The sequence below is a fragment of the Copadichromis virginalis genome, linkage group LG11 (genome assembly GCF_057382275.1).
Source record: "Copadichromis virginalis isolate Kocher_CV1m ecotype Utaka linkage group LG11, C_Virginalis_male_GT1.1, whole genome shotgun sequence".
Taxonomy (NCBI): Eukaryota; Metazoa; Chordata; class Actinopteri; order Cichliformes; family Cichlidae; genus Copadichromis; species Copadichromis virginalis.
The window spans coordinates 31,612,696-31,632,368 of record NC_140628.1 but is presented as its reverse complement, the minus strand read 5'-3'; the positions used below and the strand labels follow the sequence as shown (position 1 = coordinate 31,632,368).

Genomic DNA, 19,673 nt, shown 5'->3' with positions numbered 1-19,673 from the left:
GGGATTCACAGGATTCATCCATAATTGACAGTGAACAAGTTGTTTGTCATTGGTTACAACTAAACTTTCACACGCCTCCTCATGAGTGACAGCTGTAATTCACCCAAGATCAATTGTTCAATTTCGGAGACATTTCCAGGAACAATGATACAGAAAGGTATAGGATTTGCTTGACAGATGGCCAATATTTGGCATGTGATAACTAGTTCAACAATTTTGTGTGTGATGACTCAAGCAATGGATGTATGAATATTAGTTTTATTGGGAACGACTATTCAGCATCCATAGGTATGATTACTTTTGACTGACATGACATAAGCAAATGGAAATGTCAGAAAGCAGCAGGGAAATGTATGGAAGCAACTGATTCATGTCCAAAATCATTTGCAGTTTGTTCAGAGAGAGGAGAAATTGCTACTATGATGTGCACAAATGACTGAGTGTTGTGGAGGTTGAACTAATAGTTATGAGAATTTCAATTCTGATCTGAGAAACGCACCAAAGCGACTGAGAAAAACTGTAAAGTCAATTAAATCACTTTTCTTCCACATTCTGGTGTTTTTTTCCTCTCTGTCTACATGTCTAGATGCACTGAATTTCTTCCACGTGATTGGGTCATTAGATGCAGTTGAACAGGCGTACATAACAAATGAGTGTAAGTGACAATTTAACTGATACAAAACTATAAAAATAATGTTTTCACAAGTAATAAATATTGGTATAGTTTTAATTTCATAAAATGTAAACATAGCATTGGCCTGGAGATGAGGAACTGCGATAGAGCATTAAACACTGTTTGCTTATAAACTGTGTACAGTGGTCCCTAAAGATGATGCACAGGAAAGGGCAAAAGCATGGGATTTTTGCATTTTTGTTTTGCTTGCAAATCATCGTGGAGCATCTTAACAGTCTGTCTGGAGAATAATCAAGGCCTGCAAACAATTTTCAAGTATAAAGGGGGAAAAACTCAGATTTCTGGGGCTCTCCTACAGGACACATCTTTAAAACACACTGTTTCATGTTTATTAGTTTGAGGCAATGGTTTCGTCTGTTAGTAGGAAAACCTAGAACAATAGGTATGTGCACTGCTACCAGCAGATGATGAATATTTTGCTAAAGACCAGATGGAAGGTCTAATACGGAAAGGTGTGTTACAATTGTATGTATAAATATGACAAACACGTTCAACATTAATTTTGGTTTTTCTGGGCTTTGACCTCATTGTCCCCCCACTCCCTGCTGAGCTAAGGTCAGGAAGCCAATATGGTTTCCTGTTGTGAAAGGGTGATACAAACTTACCACCTCAGGGGACTCAGAGACTGCATTAAAGGCAGCAAGGAGAGAAGAATAAGCAGCTCGCTGAGGGCTTAAACACTGCTATGATTAAAGCTGTGTTGCAGTGACTGAAGTGTGGTATCTAAATGCAGCAACAAACTCAACTTAGCAAACAGGCTAAGCTTCATTTAGTAGAATTGTTACACACTCTGATGGCTTGACTTTGGACTGCAAATCAGGAACCTTTGTGTCCCAGATCCATCCAATCCTAACCATTATAACCATCACCTCCATTCAGTACAATGTAAAATTACATGAACAATCACTCACATTCACACATACCTCATTAGCTCAACTTCACTGCAGTAGTAGGTAGTTGTGCATGTGTACTAAACCCAGGGGCGACGCGAGACTGAAACGCCAGACTCAGCAGAATTTTAAAAAAGCCCCTTGATCTCATTACAAGATGATCTTAGTTCGGCAGTGTTTTTACACTAGTAGGATCAAATTTACCCAGAAAACACGACGGGTGACAAAAGCTGCTGCACCTAATCAGCTTTAGGTTGGAGAGGAGGGGGTAAAGAGAGGTAATCTAAACCCGCCCTTCCCCCGTCACCTCAACTCTACCTTAGGTTATATTACAACAAACACCAAATCAAGCTGAAACAAATGCAGGAACTATTCAGCAAAGGAAAGCGTTGGCGTGTGTGTACGTATGTGCGCTTAGTCCCTGGTAATTGTGTTTGAGTGATCTACAGTTTATGTCTGGAATGAAGGTCACCGGTGCTTCAACATCTGTCAGCTTCAACAACAAACTGTGGTCATAATGTACAACACACACACACACACACACACACACACACACACACACACACACACACACACACACACACACACACACACACACACACACACACACAGCTGAAGCCAAGGTGACGGCTGCTTTGCTGCATTTTAGAGGATAAAACCTTGAGTTCTGTTTACAGCTAATCAAACTTGAGATTGGAGCTTTCAGGAGTTTGATTTTTTTCACCTTCAGTTAGCATTACACACACACGCACACTTTTTAATCTGCCTAACATGTACACACATGCTCTACACATGCATATAAACAATGTATCTGATCTCCATATAACATGGGAAGGAATCTGACTGAAAAAACACCAAAATGCATCAGAGGTAAATGAGCCTAAAATCTGCATAGCTTGCAGTAAGATGATAATGAAAATGACTCATTTGCCATTTTGGAAACATGGACATGTTCACTGTAGAAGAATGTGAATCAGCTCATGCAAGCCAGTGTTTGTGCAATAAAACACAAGATAGATAAAACAACTTTTATGCATTACATAATGGACAACGGCGAGGACTGCAAATCAGTATGGGCTAGAAGTCCGTGCTCACTATTCACCAGCATATTATTTTCCAGGAAAAATAAATCAACAGTTTGATGACAAATGAACGACAGATTTGTCGCTTTGCCAACTGTCATTTTTCAAAAGGCGACTGACTGATAACTTGAACAGACCTGAAACTAGAAAGGTTTGGGCAGCAAGTAAAAAATTGCAAAATTGGACTAAGTTAAAAAAACAGGTCAGAGAAAACAGTTATTCACGGAAATCTTTTTTATATTTTACAGTAATGATTGCTTTGAGTTCTGTGAACATATGTGATAATGTAATTACAAAAATGTTCAACAAAATATAAATAGAAGCACATTAAAAATATTGCAACATAGCACTCTTAAAGATAACATTAGGAGGGCAGATGGCAGTGCTAATGTTTGTCTACCAAAGTGTTGGATTCTGCTGCTCTCACAATAGAGACAAAGCAGTAAGAGAAAGTAAGTGACACAAGGTATTTCTCTTGTTTCAGGAAACAGTGAATCAAACGCCCGCATGTCTTCTAATAACTGTAATTACAGAAATGCAAACATCGCAATTCAGTGCAGCCACTGAACTGCAATTGTTACTTTTTAAGATACTGAGCTATAATCTATAAAAAGCAAATCACAAAAGAGCAACAACAGAGCAAACACTGAAAACAATCTAATTAAGGTTTAGTTATATCTAACCACCAAATATGACTAGAACTTAACAACCGAGTTATTAGAGGTAGAAAGATGCAGTTATTATGGACATATGATAAATATTTACAAACATTTCACCCTGATCTCCCTCTTTTACGCTCACAGAGCTGATTCAGCATGGATCAGATCTGGGGGTTTAGTTAATCTCACCCTTACCAACGTGCCTGTTAGGAAGGTTTAAGGGATGTTTAAGCCAACACGGCTGGTTTTCTTTATCTGAGCCTTTGGACCCCCAAGTGGTATAGGGCCGAGGAGTGTTTGTTGATTACTACGGGGAGTCTCTGGCGAGACAAAAAAAGTGGGGATAAAGCGTCAGCAAGAAAAAAAGGTTAAAGATTTGTACAGCTTTTTGCAATCTTAGCATCTCTTAATCCAGTGTTCAGCGTCTTTCAGAACCTCACGGGATCAGTCTGAGGGTGGTAAAATACTAAATCTAGACATTTCCAGGAATAAGGCCACATAAAAAAGACAAAACAATAAAAAAAGAGAAAAATAAATAAAACAGCTATTTTAACTGACTGACTGAACTACTTTCAATAAAAATTAGAAAGCAAAGCAGATTTTCAGACACAAGCCTCAAAATATGGAGCGCTCCCAGAGAAAAAGAATTTATAGGGTTTATGAAGGTGCTCAAATGAAAATGAACCATAAATTAATCAACAAGTCAAGGGCCAGAAAATAAAGTGAAACTTCTGTTTTCAATTTATTTGTTTTCTTATATTAATCAAAATTAGGGTCAAGTGGGCCTAGAGTGAGGGGTGGGGTACTTCCTGGACAGGTTACCAGTGTACTACAGGGCTAACCTTCCTTTTTTCATACCAAATATTTTAGTATAAATATTTTTTTAACTTTGCAGTAAGAAATAGTTATAGAATAGTCTCTAACGTCCCATCACAGTGTAACTTTTTCAGCTTGTGGGGATTTCTGTTTGCATTTAAAATGTTACTTTTATTCCTCCTCATGTTTTGCGGGATGTAACCTCGTAACTTTATAGATAATAACATCCTTATATGACTTCATTTACATTATGAACAGTTGGCATGTGTCAGTCAAATGTTCCACATGAAAGGGGAAATTTAATTTTGACTCAGAAGACTATATGATCAACAAAAAAATGACAGTTCTAAGTTAAATGTAAGTACCTTTGCTAACAGATTGCTTTAATGGCTTATTTGAATGTATGATTTCTGTTTTCAATAACTTCAATTACAACTGTAGTTAGAAAAGAGCTGATAGATTATTACTTTGTATTCTCTTCTAGATAAGTCTGACTATCCTGCCTACCTGTCAGACCACTGAGTGTTTTTGCTAAAGATCTCAATATTTTCTGGGGATAGCAATTAGTGGTCATAGAAATAACAGACAAACTAAAAAAAAAGAGAATCACAACTTTAAAAAGGGATGTGCATTCTGCAAATATGACATGACTGATGGTATTTCTGCTGTCATTCTGGCTTTATGAGTCATGCAACATGGTATTTATAAACTCTCAATTACACATGTACTCTGCTGCTACCAGCCAACATGCAAAAGTGCAGGAACGACTTGGACTGAAATTCATCCAGATATTCTTTTAAGCGCTATAGCTTGTTAGCGAAGCCTATAGCAAGTTTGGTTGCGTGCCGAGGTGTTCCTTATTTCTATTTTTAAGAAATTTAGTAAATGGCTCAATTCGGAAGTCTGCTCAAACTGTGGGAAAAAGTATTAAGAAAGGAGACAGTGGAAGACGAGTGACTGGAAGTTTGGGGAACTCCTCAGGGAATCAGGGTGAATATAGAAGATGAATAGTCTGAGGGGGTGTGACACTGCCGGTAGACTGTGTCACACCGTATAAAAGTATATTGCAGTCAACAAGAAAAAAAAAAGGTTAAAGATTACAAAAAGAAAAATAAATAATAAGACATCACTCTTCTTTCCTTCACTCATGCTCTGAGTATAGAAAACCTCAAAGGCGTTGATCTGACGCCAACAGCTGTCATTAAGAGAGAGAGTAGAAGAGAGAGAGGCTTGTTTTTTGTTGTTTTCTGATATTTTTCCTTTTTTTTGCCTCCTGGTGCTTATTGGTTTAGAGCGGAGGAGGAAGAGGAATGAGGGACAAACACAAACAAAGAGACAAACATCAAAACCGCCGACCTCAAGGGAGCAGCGGCACTCGCTAACGAGCTGTGACAGCAAGAGAAGAAGAGAGAAGGAGATAAAACAGAGGAGAGAAAATAAGGAGAGTGGAGACGAGTGACAACAGTGAGGAGAACGGGGACTAATAAATTAAGAAAACTGAAGAGCATGAAAATTTTAAAATCAGTTTTTAAAACTACTTAAATGTACTTCTGTTAGCACAGACACAACTACCCAATTACCCTCCAAAAAAAGAAAACAAAGCAAACAACAACAAAAAAAGCAAGAATACTTTCCACATAACCTGTATATCAAATATGAATGGAGGCACTCTGATGTTAGGTAAGTAGGTTAAACCAAAAATGCTATAATTTAAAATACTGTCACGTAGGTTAAGGTAATTTAACATTCTGGTGCTTCCAAAATGTGGGAGGCGCAGCTTGAGAAGCAATGTTTACTTATCTAACATTATCAGTTTAACGAAGCTAATTTCTTATCAGTGTGAGACTAATTACTGTTAACCAAAACCTACCATGCATGCCACTTAGATTAAAGAAAATGCACTGATTTGAAACATAATCAAGTCAATTAGTTTTTATAAATGAGGATTCTTTGTCATGCATAAAAGTTAGTCATGGAGTTCCACAGGGTCCTGAGTTCGGACCAATACCTTTTAATTTACACATGGGTCTCTCAGGTAATATCTTTAGAAAACAATGCATACATTTCCAATGCCATGCAGATAACAACCAGTTGTATTTATTTGTGAAGCCAGATGACACAAATCAGTAAAACTATAGGGACGATATGTAATTTACGATGTAATTTACAGGAGGAGCTGAGAACATGCTGTATGAGGAGGATATGTTCTTCAGTGTGCACATAAAACAAATATACAGGAGTGCCTTCTTTCATCTTCGTAGCATTGTCAAAACTAAACAAAAAATCCTGTCTGAAAGTAATGCTGACAAACTAGTTCATGGATTTATTATGTTGAGGCTGAAATACTCAACTGTAATTCCTCATTATCCGGATCATCTAAAAGTTTCACGAAAAACCCTCAGCTGATCCAAAACACTGCAGTGAGAGTACTAACAGGAAATAGAAAGAGAGATATTTATCCCATATTAGTCTGTTTTAACTAGCTTTTCTTTTTATCTACTTCCCTGTTAAATCCAGAATATATGAACTGAGTTCTTCCTTCACACTGTCACTAAATGCTCACTCATAGGATATCATCTCATTGTTGGGGGTTCATCCTTTAATGCAATATGTTTTTTACCTTACAGTACAAGGGCCTTGAAAGAGCTCTTTGAATAAAGTTGAATTTGAATTCAGCTCAATAAAAAACATTTCTGTTCACGTTAGTCATCTGGAGACCTATGGGAAGTGTAGAGCTTAAAAGTACATGTTTTCATGTGGTATAGACTTGGGCTTTGTATTCAGTTTTATTGTGAAGTCTGAATACATTTAAACGGTTTTATAATTAGTACACAATGGAAAACAGAATAAAACTAAGACTGCTACCTCTATTTGGTGCATTAAACAAAGTAAACAAAGTTACACAAGTAACTATAAATGATTAGTTAACAGTTATAAACAGATGGGTGCCACACTGGTTCTCGTGATTTTATTTAGATATTTTTTAAAGAAGAAAAGAAAGAAAGAAAGAAAGTGTACTTTATTGGTCCCCGTGGGGAAAATCCCTCTCTGCATTTAACCCATTCACTCAGTGAAGCAGTGGGCAGCCACTGGGCGAGCAAAGAAGCATTTACATGGAAGTTTACTACAAATTGTACTTTCAACATTTTTCTGGGTCTTTCAGTACAATCAAGCCTGCAAACAGAGGAGTCAGCCATTAATGGCGATCAAAAATAATACAGGTTTAAGGAACTTTTGTTGGTGTAATTTTGCTACATCCATCTTTAATATACACTCTGTGAACTTCAACTAATGACCAGAAACAACAGAAACTGCAAACATTAAGAGTGCCATCAAAGATCATTTACTGTAATGCTGAGTATCCGTATTCTGCCTCACATCTAAAGCCCGATTGTCTGCACAACTGTTTACTCTCAGTTCAAAAGAGCATTCATTTTCATTCACTTTGTGTATGTGAACCACACTGGTTAAGCGTGTCCCACTTTGTATTACATCAACAACAAGAGCGGACTGAGTGATTTGCAGGTCTGAATAGATAATGGATAATATCATCCACCATATAAATCCTGTGTGGTAACACTTTAACACTGATCAAGCTTTCATGTGAGGTCTCACAACAACAAACTGGATAATTTCACTAAAGCAAGTAACATATTAGTTTAAACCTGGGCAGCCTGATTTTGAATTTAGACACACATAAAAACAAACAAACAAAACCTCTTCAAATTTATTGCCCACAGTCTCAATAAACAGCAATAAAAATTAAGTGGTTTTTAAGCTGTAAAACGTATGTGTGCTTTTGTTAAACTGATCCAGACTTTCTAATGTAAGATTTTACAATGAGACATGACCACCAGCTATTGCAGTGGAAGAAAACAAATGTCACCTTATACAGAGCAAAGTTTATCTTAAGAAAAATCAAGAGAAGAGACAAATTCAAAAAAGAAGAGAGCAGAAAATTAGAGTGGATTGAGACAAGAAAAGCAGAAAGGGGAGAAGAGGGGATGCAAATCATCCAAACAGAAGCAAAGAGGCAAAAAGAGGAGAAAGATTATAAAAAAGTATGGAAAGGAAACAGCGCTCAATGGGAGAGGGGAGAGACAGAGAGGCAGGCAACAGAGCATTCAGTTCACGCACCTAATTTCTTGCTCAACACTTGTTTTTATGACTAACTGCACACTCAGTCGGAGACTTTGATCAGTTTGACTGAAGTTCACATGAAATCACAAAGAACTGACTTCACTGCCACCACTGACAGCAACAACAACAGGTGCATCCCAGAGAGACAGAAAAACTGCCAGATTCTAACTCACCTTCATCCTCGTCGTTGGCCGTGACGGTGATGAGGACGAAGCCGACCTCCTTGTCTTCCTCCACGCTCACCTCATACACCGGTTGGGCAAATGCCGGGGCATTGTCGTTCACATCGGTGACGAAGATCCTGACATAGGCTGTGTCTGAGTCAAAGTTGGACGGAGGCTTTGCTCAGGAATATAATTTCAACGTATCCAAACACATGCAAGACTCTCTAGACTTTCGTTTTATAAGGTCTGCAAATGATCTCTTTTATATTAATTGGACTGCAGGCCTTCTCTCTGATTGTGCGTTACCTGTGTTAGGCTGGCCCTGCTGGCCTTGTCGGGCCGACTCCGAGCCGTCCTGTGACTGCACCTCTATCAGATATGAAGCTTTCTGCTCACGGTCAAAAGAGGCTCGAGTGAAAATGATCCCACTGTGGGAGTCAATGCTGAAGAACTGAGAGTCCCCACTTTCATCCTTCAGGATCACATAGTGGATCTGAAGAACACAGAGAGATGCAGTGAAGCAGAAAAAGAACAGGAAGTAGAATATCATTAACGATCAGTACAGACGTTTCTCACCATCCCGTGCAGACCAGAGTCCAGATCAGTGGCTGACACCTGAGCCACAGACGTGCCCATCTGCGCTCCTTCGGGAACCGTGGCCTCATAGGTGGACGACAGAAAGAAAGGAACGTTGTCGTTCACGTCTGAGGGGGAAAAAAACAAAAAGAAACAGTAGAAAAAAATATCCTTTATTTTCCCACATTCATATTTTTTTGTTGTTGAAGGATCTGGCAAAAGAACACATACAGCCTGTCATGTCCATGAAAGCTGATTAAAGTGGATTAAAAACAGACAGAGAAAGAAAATGCTAGAAGGAATGGAAAAGTGAGCAGGAAATAAACAAAGACAGAAAGAAAGAACAAGCAAGACAGAAGGCAAAGAGACAGAAATAAGATTGGATTTTTAGAACAGCAGTAAAGGAGATTAAAAAGTAAAGATGAATTACAGTGAAATAAAGCAGAAAGAGACAAAAAGGCAAAATTAAAAAAAAAAGTCCATCAGAAAGTGAAGCTGGACTATGTCTACCCTCACTAATGAAAACTGAGTTATTAGTGAGGAATTATCCTCCAAACACCCTGAAGAGTCCACAAAGCAGCTTGTCAGCTCACTTTCAAGCTCCGCTAAGCCAATTACAGCGTCCGATGTGGGTTTGTTCAAAGCCAATCAAAGTCAGGAAGTGTTTTCTCCTCTTTCCTTCTCTCCACCCGCCTACAGATGCTGTTTGGGAAGTGAGTCACTGTTAAAGGGAGACGGCATGGAGCTGACACCACCGGTCGCTTCTGTTTTCTTCTTTTTCTGCCAGAAACGACCCTGGATATGAACCGCACTTCATTAATCTTTCTCTTCTCGTCATTTCCTCCAGCTTGTCTCTCATTACACCCGAGTTTCTGTTGCTCACCAACGGCTTCTTTACATTTGATGATCAGAGCTCTGCTACTCATTTTAAAGTCCTTGTAATGGCAACTTTTAAACCACTAAATACTTTGCTTTGTTCATCAATATAGCATATTTAGAATTGTGAACATATCTATCAATATGCAAATAAGTCAATATCTCATCTTTGAGACTCACTCACACTGAGTGCATATAGCCAACAGGGGCCTTGTACTATTTAAATGAAAGAGCTGTAAGTTGATTGGTTACCTGTACAAACCTATGGGACTGAATCCACATTTTTGACTAGCAGTCTGGCTAAAGGAGTTGAAAATGTTTGACCCTTAACCATACAAACTCACCTGTCACATTAACATAGACCGTGGTAAAGGAGGCGAGCGGCACAGCAGCGACATTCTGCACGCGCACTCTGAGCGTGAAGAAGCGCGTCGTCTCATAGTCGAGGTTCTCGGCTACCAGGATGGACGCCGAGCCGTCGGCCCGGTTTGGTTTCATGTAGAACCGCACTGGCATGTTGGTCTCCGGTACCTGACCCTCCTCCAGGTTGTAGGTCACCCTGGGGTCGCCGAGGGGAGATGTTGCCTTGATGGTCTGTTGACAGAGGGAAAAGAACAAAAGATATGTTTTTGTATCCAAAAGAACCAGCGTCTGCTCGCACATTATGACTGTGTGCGCCTGAGCTTCCTAATGTCACGGCTTTTCCTCATCACTTTGTGTGTGTCGCTTTTCCACTGAAAAAGGGGCAGAGTGATTTGAAAAGCAGAAGAAAAACTTGACAGGAAATGACACTGTGAAATATACTGATGTCATGCACACCAAGGGACAGCAAGCGTGAGCTGGCCATTGAGACTTCACAGACATGGTGGATTATACAGAACTTACCTTTGTAGTGAGGGAGAGACTGAAATTCAGATTTGAAATTCTCTCATGGTACAAACATATTTCTCACATGAGAAAGACCCTTGAAAAATAGTTGATAGCATCAAACTTGTCAAACTAGTAACTTGCTTTTCTATGTTTTCCATCTTTTCCACATTAAATATCTTGGTATCTTATTTTTATTTACCTGCGTTGATCCTCAGTAATGATCACTGTCAAGGGTGTTTCAGTGTTAAAGTACAAAGTCGGAGACTGCAGGAGTCTTGGGGACATCCTTTGAGGATCATGTGATGGATTTCAAAAGTGACTGCTGCTCAAATATTCCAGATACATTAATGAGTTATAGAGTTCTCATCAATGCTAAAGCAAAGTATCCAGCTTGCTTTGATTATCAGAGAGGGAATTATGTGGCTAATCCCAGCTTCCGTGTTGAATTGTGTATCATTTATTAATTGCTAGTAAATATATTTATGTTATTATTTATTTTAAATGAGCACCACCAAAACAAATAACTTGCTTCTCAGGTAGCTGGAAAATCTCATTTAAAATTCCTTTGCCTATTGTAACTAATATAAAAAAACATCTTTGGGTGGAAAGTTTCAACTTACTCTCACCCCAGGGTGTCAATTCATGCTTTTCTTTTAGATTGAACTGGCCATTCAGAAATATGCACAAGGTGTCCTTTGGCTTAAGTGCCAAGGTGTAAGTGCTTACAGCAGAATGGAGAGTGAGAGACAAAGGTCCTCTTTAAAGAGTGTCAAAGTCTGCATTTCGAGCTTGGATGAGCGACATCCCTGAGACTTGGGGTATTTATGATATGCCTGAACATACAGAAGTATATAGAGGACAAAATACTGTGGAAGTTGTTAGACCTTTACGTCTGAGCTTTATGGAGAAGTTTAGAACCAAGCTGTCATGATTTGAGTACACAAACCTCAGTTTGTGTTCACAAATCAGTGTTCAAGTTAGAATTGCGAAGAATGCAGCTTCTGATACAAGTACTAGAAGGCGGCATATGGGAGAAAATATATAAATGCAAGATCTATAAAAGATATCTAAAAGAAATGCTGCAAGATAAGAGATTGCAGAAGACGAATGTAGGTTTGCTCAGATCTGATGTCATGCCTTTGGGTCTTAAAATCCAGTTTGAAGAGTTTTAAAAGTTTTAAAAATGTGTGTATTTTTAAACAACCTTTAATATTAACTGGCAACACTGTTTTTGTGAAATTCAGTGTTGTTATATGTAGCCTGGTATTTGGAGTTCTTTTTACAAGTGCATCTTTTTCAAAAGCAAGCAGAGTTGGTCGTTTCTGACTAGAATAGGAACAGAGATCATCACTCAGACAGATTACAAGCAGTGCCGACAGAATAAAAGATATCCCATATACAGACACTGGAAACTCATCTTCTCAAACCTCTGTTTACTCCTTTTGGGCTTCAAGTTTATAGAGACAGACTTATCTCCATTTCTGAAGCAGTTACTCCCACATTGCGTTATAATCCGTCAAAGGCAGAAGCCAAAGAAGAGTCTGTACTGGTTCATGATGACATCATGTTATCACACAGCTGCTCGTGTCGACAACGAGGTCGTACATCTTTATAACAGCTCCAACGGCTTCCAGATCTTTAAACTATAACACTCACCAGAAAAATGACACCCTAAAATACACAACTACATTTCAAAGAATGCGACGTTTTAACGGCCAGAGGTGCAACTCAGTCCTTCTATGGAAATAAAGCTCTCATGGTGAAAACTTTCCAAAATACCCAAAAAGGATTCGGTTTCTGCTTTGTTGATGTTTGTCCTTTTTGTGATTTTTTAAAATAAAATATGTGTCTGGATCAGAGTGTGTTGTCCTGAGCTGTTCTTCTACCAGCAGCAGAGCTTTTAAGACTTGTGTTATGCTCCTGGCAGTAGACTAAACTGACCTTAGAGTGAGAAAGTGTGTATGTGTGTGTATTTATGTCCTCAGGGAAATGGAGTCATAAATCTGTTTACACAGTCACATTGTGGAGATATTGCTCCTTTCGGGCACAGAAATTAAATCATTAAACCTTATTACTATAAACCTCTTGCTTATGTTCAGAATGAGTTCAGGTTTAGGTTAAGGTCATAGTTAGGTTAAGTTGGAAGGAAATGCACAAAAAGTCAGTATAATGTCCTTTGAAGTGATGGAAATACGGTGTGTGCTATTGTCCTTCCTGACCGCACACTCCCCACCTTGCCAAGGAGGGGCTGTATTTTCCATGGCTGAGTGATGCCACCTCATTTTACAGTAAGCTATGACCTGGATTGTTAGACACACACACACGCGCGCATGAATTTCCAGTTAATTGACTCACTCTGATTTTTACCACCACAGTTTTTGTTCACTAAAGTGTAAAGGGGCTCATTTATTTAGATTGTAACTTCAGCTAAGATTCCTGTGTCCACTCAGCTGCAAATAAAATATGTCAGGTGGTCTCGGTAGCAAGCTGTGAAGAGGGTCATTGTACGAGTAACAGCAGTTAATATGGAAGCATTCTTGTATCATTAAAGCAGGAGTTTTGAACTGTTGGACAGAAAAAATGCAATATGACCTGTTTAATTAGCAGTTTTTCTGGTATTAATAATTAATGATGATGAAATATGCTTTTACTGGAGGGAGCATGCATGATTTTTTTTAAATCTTCCTACAACGACATGACTGAAAAATCAAGGAGAAAGCAAAGGCTGTCTATGCCTGCTAAGATCCTGCAGGCAGATGAGTGGGAGAGAAAAGGTTGCTGACGACCACTTACGAATAAATCTTTTCTTAATTCAGTGTAACGGTGCATCTGTCAGCCTGACCGCCACATCTATAAATGGTTCTGTAAAATGGCCACTATAAATATAAAGTACAGTCAGTACAGAATCATTTAACCCCTTTAGTTCAGGACATGGTGGCTTCGAGCAAAGACTGAAAGCAGGGGAGAACCTATCTCAGCTCCAGTGTAAGGACAAAAATCACCTCTGAACAACCGTCGCCCTTGTCGTCACTTCCACAAGAGGTAACATGTTTCCCCTGAGTGAGAAATGCTGTCTGCCACTTCAAACACTGAAACCCTTTCAGCCCTCAGACCCAGTGACCACAGCAGCTCCAACAGTCTCAATCTAATGCATTTACCAACTACTTAGTATGCTGGGATGACTACACACTCTCACATACAGAGAAAAACACTTAATTCTAACATTTAATTCTTGCCTGCTTGTATTTGCATGCATCCCTGTTCTGCAAATATTATTGCCACTGTGCTACTTCTCTACTACCTTTCAGACCATCTATCATGCAGTCTTCCTCCACTTCATCTCCATCTTATCCAGATTGCAGAACATCTCAACCGAAGCCACTTCAAGTCATTTGCTAACTGTGTTCCACTACAACTGTCTGAACTCCGGGGGTTCCCATCTCTATTTCCTACTTTTCATATCATCTGCTCTAAGATGTGGATTTTCATCAGAATCTATTAACCGAAAATAATTTTATGTTACACGCTGTTTCTCCAATTAATTTCATCTTTACTTCCAAACGATCTCTCCTTATTATATTGATTTTTAACTGATGAGTATAAAATTGACTTTTAATCCATTTTGCTTTCCTGCAGCAGTTATAAAGGACAGATGAGACTCTGACTTTCTTGTTTGGTTTTTCCATTGGTAGTCTCTTAAAAATTTTAAACAGGATGTTAATCTAAAATCTCACAAACAGCCCGAGATGAAGGCATCCGGTTTCAGGTGAAGAGTTGCACGAGGGTATGTTAGTGGAGCGTGGCTCAGCCTCACAGCAGGCCGAAGCAGCAGAGTGTATGGAATCAGGACTAATGAGAAATCATCTCATTAGACATCAGTGCAGCGTGCTGAAGTTAAGCTGATCAGTGTCTGCCTTCCTCTCCCACACAGATTAATGCCCGTGGAGATATCGCAGCAGATCGCTCTCAGCTGGTGCGGCTGGTGCTGAGAGTGATTCAGCAGCTGGAATACAGATTGCCCTGTCAGCTTCAAATGCTAACAGTTAGCAGTCAGCTGAAAAGGGTAAGGTGGGGTCATCAGGGTTGGTGTGTGTGTTTGTAGGGGTCTGCTCCATTTTTTGATGCTTACATGTGGTAATTACACTTTTAATGGCTCCTTTGCTTATTTATCTGGGAAATAACATAATTAGTGTTTCTGCCTCGTGTGTTTCATGTCTTATTATCTCATTTATCAGCCCGTCACGTGGGTAGCCTTATTAAACTGATACAAATCAGCCGAAAGAAAGAGATGGACGGTGTCTTCCAACGCCCCCACCCCCCCACCCCCCACTGTGCTCTCTGTTATCATATTCCCTGTGTTTTCTGGAGCTGAATTCAAAATGTAGTTGTTCTCGTTTGCATATTTTTCTAATAAAATGAACCAAAATACCACACTGTAGAATTGCCCATGCTGACATTTAACATGAGTGATTACATAGAAGGTTCTCTGGCCCATATGCCCGATGGCGACTGGATTGTTTATCTGCAGTCTTTCATAATGAAAATATGGTGATATGAAAAGGCAGACAACTGTCCATCCCTATTGCACGCTATTCAAAAAACTGCAATGCACACAGGTCAGAAATTCTTTCATTTTGTGTGATACTGCAATACATCAGACATATTCTCTTTTATCAGATGCTTGAAATGAACTTCTTTTTATACTTTCCAAATGATTTTTAAGCATCAGTGGATAGCTAGAAGATAGATTTTAAGGTAAATCTAAGAGAATATTTAAAGTCATTTGTGGCCATGAGAGAAAGTGTTTGCATAAGAGCGAACACTAAAAACATCAACAGGATGAGGAAGAAAACAAGAGGAAATCAGCTGATGAGGAGGCCTATTATAACATGCGACTCTCACACACATAAGCAGGAGATGACTTCAGCTTATTGATATGGAGATTTAATACACGCGCGCACGCAGAGCATCTTCCACCTCTGCAGCGGCTCCCTCCCTCTGCCTCGTTAACAATGTGATTAACAGACCTTATTAAGGCTGCTAAATTTAAAACAACAGTTCCTCCTCAGCGCAATTAACACCGCAGGGGAGACAAAGGAGGGAGGAGGAAGAGAGGGAGGAGACATTTCAGCCTTCCATTGTTTTGTATATGTAGCCAGGTTTGGGTAACTTAACATATTTGTCCACTGAATTTATTGCTCATAAAACATTATGTATACATGGTTTCAACATGCAGACAGATGATTCTCAGTTGATCACAGTTTTTTGTTTTTCCTTTGCCAGTATTTTGTCCAACAGTTGTGCATCTGGGCTCAGCTTTCAGGTAATACTTTTTGACAGGGAGAGCGTAGTGGAAAGATTCAGCCTTTTCTAGAGGAATGAAAAATGAAGGAGATGAAACATTGATGAAGGGAGAAAAATCTCACTCCCACAGTTAATTTGAACAAAACAAGACACATTCAACAAGGAACACATTCGTGTAAAGTGTATTCTTTCAGATGCAACTGTATCATCTGATTAAAGGAGAAAGCTCGTGTTATTTTATATTTCTCCTACTGTCAACATAAAAAGACTAAAATCCACACAGCCTTTTTTTTAATCCATCTTTCAGTACCATAAAGCTTTCCTTTCCCTAATTTAGCACCCCTCTTCACTTCTTCTCACTGCATCATACAGCCTCTGTCAGGTTAAAGACAATAATTAAACGTCTGTTTTTCTGAGGTGATAGGAGTCCATTGTGACGCTCCGACAGCAGGTGTAATTTTCTTGCTCTGCTCAATCATCTCTGACAGATGGAGCTGTGGGTGGGAACCCCAATCACCATCATCGTCTTTTCAGCGAAAACACGGTGTCGAAAAGAAGCACAACAACACGCGAACACACACAGGATTACACTTACCCTCCAACTATTTGAAAACTGACTAACCTCCATGAAATCGAGCAGCTGGAGGGTAAAAACTCATCTACCTTCTAAACCATCAGCTTAGGAATAGGAAGCAAATTAGGATGGAGGGATCAAAAGAGGAAAAAAAATCACCAGAGGTATACAAGCAAAGTGTGTGTGCATTTGTGCGTGCGTGCGTGTGTGTGTGTGTGTGTGTGTGTGTGTGTGTGTGTGTGTGTGTGTGTGTGTGTGTGTGTGTGAGATTGCAGTGAGTCAGGTGAGACAGACTCGGGGCTGGTTTGTTGTTTGCTCGGCAGAAAATATTTAGAAGTGCTCGGTTAAACGTGCTGACACAGAGAGAGAGGGATGGATGAGCTGGAAAGTGAGGAGAGAGGGATGAAGAAGAAGAAAGAGTATCTCTAGCCTCCTCGGGGTGCTGTGCACAGACGTGAAGCAGGATGTAAATGAAATAGAACTCTTTTACTGCTGCAGGAGGGTGACTGAGTTTAAATATTTCTCCATTTTTACGAGTCATCCCCTTCTCTCGCCCATGTCACCTCCGAGCTCTTAGGGCTACTGATACTGATGAAAAGAAACGCGTGCTTCAGTTCCCAGACCGGCACCTTTTCAGTCATACATTCACAAGCCACTTTGTTATGTACACCTGTTCAAATGCTCATTAATGAACATATCTAATCAGCCAAACTGGCAGCAGATATGCTCACGATGACCCGTAGAAGCTCAAACCAAGCATCAGAGTGAGGAAGAAAGGTGATTTAAGTGACTTTGAACGCCAGACTGGATGGTCTGATTATTTCTGAGATTATTTCTGAAATTACTGATTATTTCAGAAACTGCTGATCCACTGGGATCTTCCCACACACAGAAGTCAGAGGAGACTGGCCAGACTGCTTTGGTAAGAAGTCAACAATAACTCCAATAGTAACACGTAATACAACGGATAGGCTATAGGAGCAGAAGACCACACTGGGGTCCACTCCTGCCATCTAAAAACAGCAAACCAGGGACACAATTTGCACTGACTCACCAACATTGAACAATATAAGATTGGAAAAAAAACCCTTCTCTTCTGATGAGTCTCGATTTCTGCTGTGACATCTGAGTCCATGAGTCCATCCTGCCTTGTATCAGCGGTTCAGGCTGGTGGTGTTGTAATGTTGTGGGGAGAATTTTCTTTGCACACATTGCATCACTTAAACACCAAAGCATACCCAAGTATTTTTGCTGACAATGGGCATCCCTTTAACAAGGAAGCACACCATGTCACGAAGCTCAATCCATCTCAAAAAATGGTTTCTTGAAAAGTGAAAGTTGAATGTTTTTTAGTTATCATTTTACCATTTCAGGGCTCAATGTTCTCATCATAAACTCACCACTATCTTGGCATCTCGGACGGTGTTTTCCGGCACAGTGACCCAGTATTCGGACTGCTCCCACTGTGGTGGCTGATTGTGGACGTTTGTGATGATAACAGTCAGCTCCACTGAGCTGCTGCGGTTCCCTCCATCTGAGGCCACAATCTGCTGGTTGATTCTGGATGTCTGCAAAGAGATGAACAGGGAGTAATTAAGATCAAGGAACTCGTGATTCTGATCAGAACATTTTCGTTTTAACAAGTTTTACCAAACAAATAAGGGTGTTTGCTATTTAGAATTGATTTGCCTTTAAAACTTGGTCTTGTTATCTTCAAAATCAAATTTTAATGATCAAGTAGCTCTTTGATAGTTCAGAAAGACCAAACACTTGTAAAAATTGTAAATAGTTGAGCAGAGAAAGAAAGAAAATATTGATCCTTTAGTTTGTTTGCGAAAAGTGAATCAAGAAAGTGGGTAGGGATACATTTTCCTTTGCTAAATTATTGACTGAAGTGCTGCTAAAAAGAAAATGAGAGGCAGAGAGAAGAAGAACAGAAAGGAGATGACAGTGACAAAAGAAGAAGAACAGTAGGCATCATTCATCGCCGACGTTAGCTTAACAGACGGATTCGCTTCATTATGGATTTTCAGTTTGACATTGTAAGATTGTACTGAAGAGAAATCAGACACACATAATGATGACAACCATTAAAGATTTAAAACAACAGTCTGTTTGATGCAACTTTCATTCCTCACGCAGTGGAAACATCAGAGCAGCTGTTGCTGTTGGAAATAACTTTGACCTTGTGACCTCATAATATCCCAGTTGTGTTTAATTTTTTGCATTGCCTTGTTTACATGCTGAGGATATGCTTTTATGTGCATATTATCCAGCTTATTACATTTATTCATTATTAAAACAATGTTTTTGTGTTGTGATATGGCCCACCGTCTGTGCTTTCATGGAAATAGCACAAGGTCATCATAGCTGGACAGGGTTTAAATAGATTTAGGGTGACATTTACAATTGGATTGGGGTGGCTTGGAAGCTGTTGGGGTGAACAAAGTGCATAACCGCTGTGCTTGAATACCCTCCCTATAAGCCACTGTTTCAGAGAATTATAGGTCCATTTCCAAAATCCGGCATTAGTGAAAACTACTAATGATACTTATGCACTTAGATAATGGTTAATATTACATTTGAATCCTGCTAGACTTATCTCCAACGTCTGATACCACTAATCATACCATTCTTTTTAACAGATAACAGAACTGTGGTGGTATCAGTTCAATTCAATTTTATTTATATAGCGCCAAATCAAAACAACAGTCACCTAAAGTGATAACTCATCATCATCAGTGCCTTGCTCTCAAATGGTTTTCATCATACTTGTGACTTATGTATGTATGTATGTATATATATGTATATATTGTACTATTCTTAGTTAGTGTATTGTCTGTCTTGTCTTAATGTTGGTTTAAAATGGAGCACTGTAACAAAAAATAATTTCCCCCAGGGATCAATAAAGTATTCTGATTCTGATTCTGATTCTGATACTTATCTGACACATATGTTAGAATTCATATATATGCACCTATGGAGTGAAATGCGCCTCAAACGTGTTGCAAATGTGTAGGACATGATT

At 39.3% G+C, this 19,673-nt stretch overlaps 1 protein-coding gene across 1 annotated transcript in view; it reads right to left on the bottom strand.

Annotated features, from left to right (window-relative positions):
- The window catches only part of LOC146699079 (neural-cadherin), an 82,461-nt gene that overhangs the window by 46,386 nt on the left and 16,402 nt on the right, over positions 1–19,673 (bottom strand). Inside the window, exons 10-14 of the mRNA XM_085472604.1 lie at positions 18,046–18,213; positions 10,242–10,491; positions 9,022–9,149; positions 8,752–8,938; positions 8,455–8,598 (exon numbers count right to left, since the gene is read on the bottom strand). Coding sequence (XP_085328730.1) covers positions 8,455–8,598; positions 8,752–8,938; positions 9,022–9,149; positions 10,242–10,491; positions 18,046–18,213 — 877 coding nt within the window. The remainder of the gene's footprint in view (positions 1–8,454; positions 8,599–8,751; positions 8,939–9,021; positions 9,150–10,241; positions 10,492–18,045; positions 18,214–19,673) is intronic.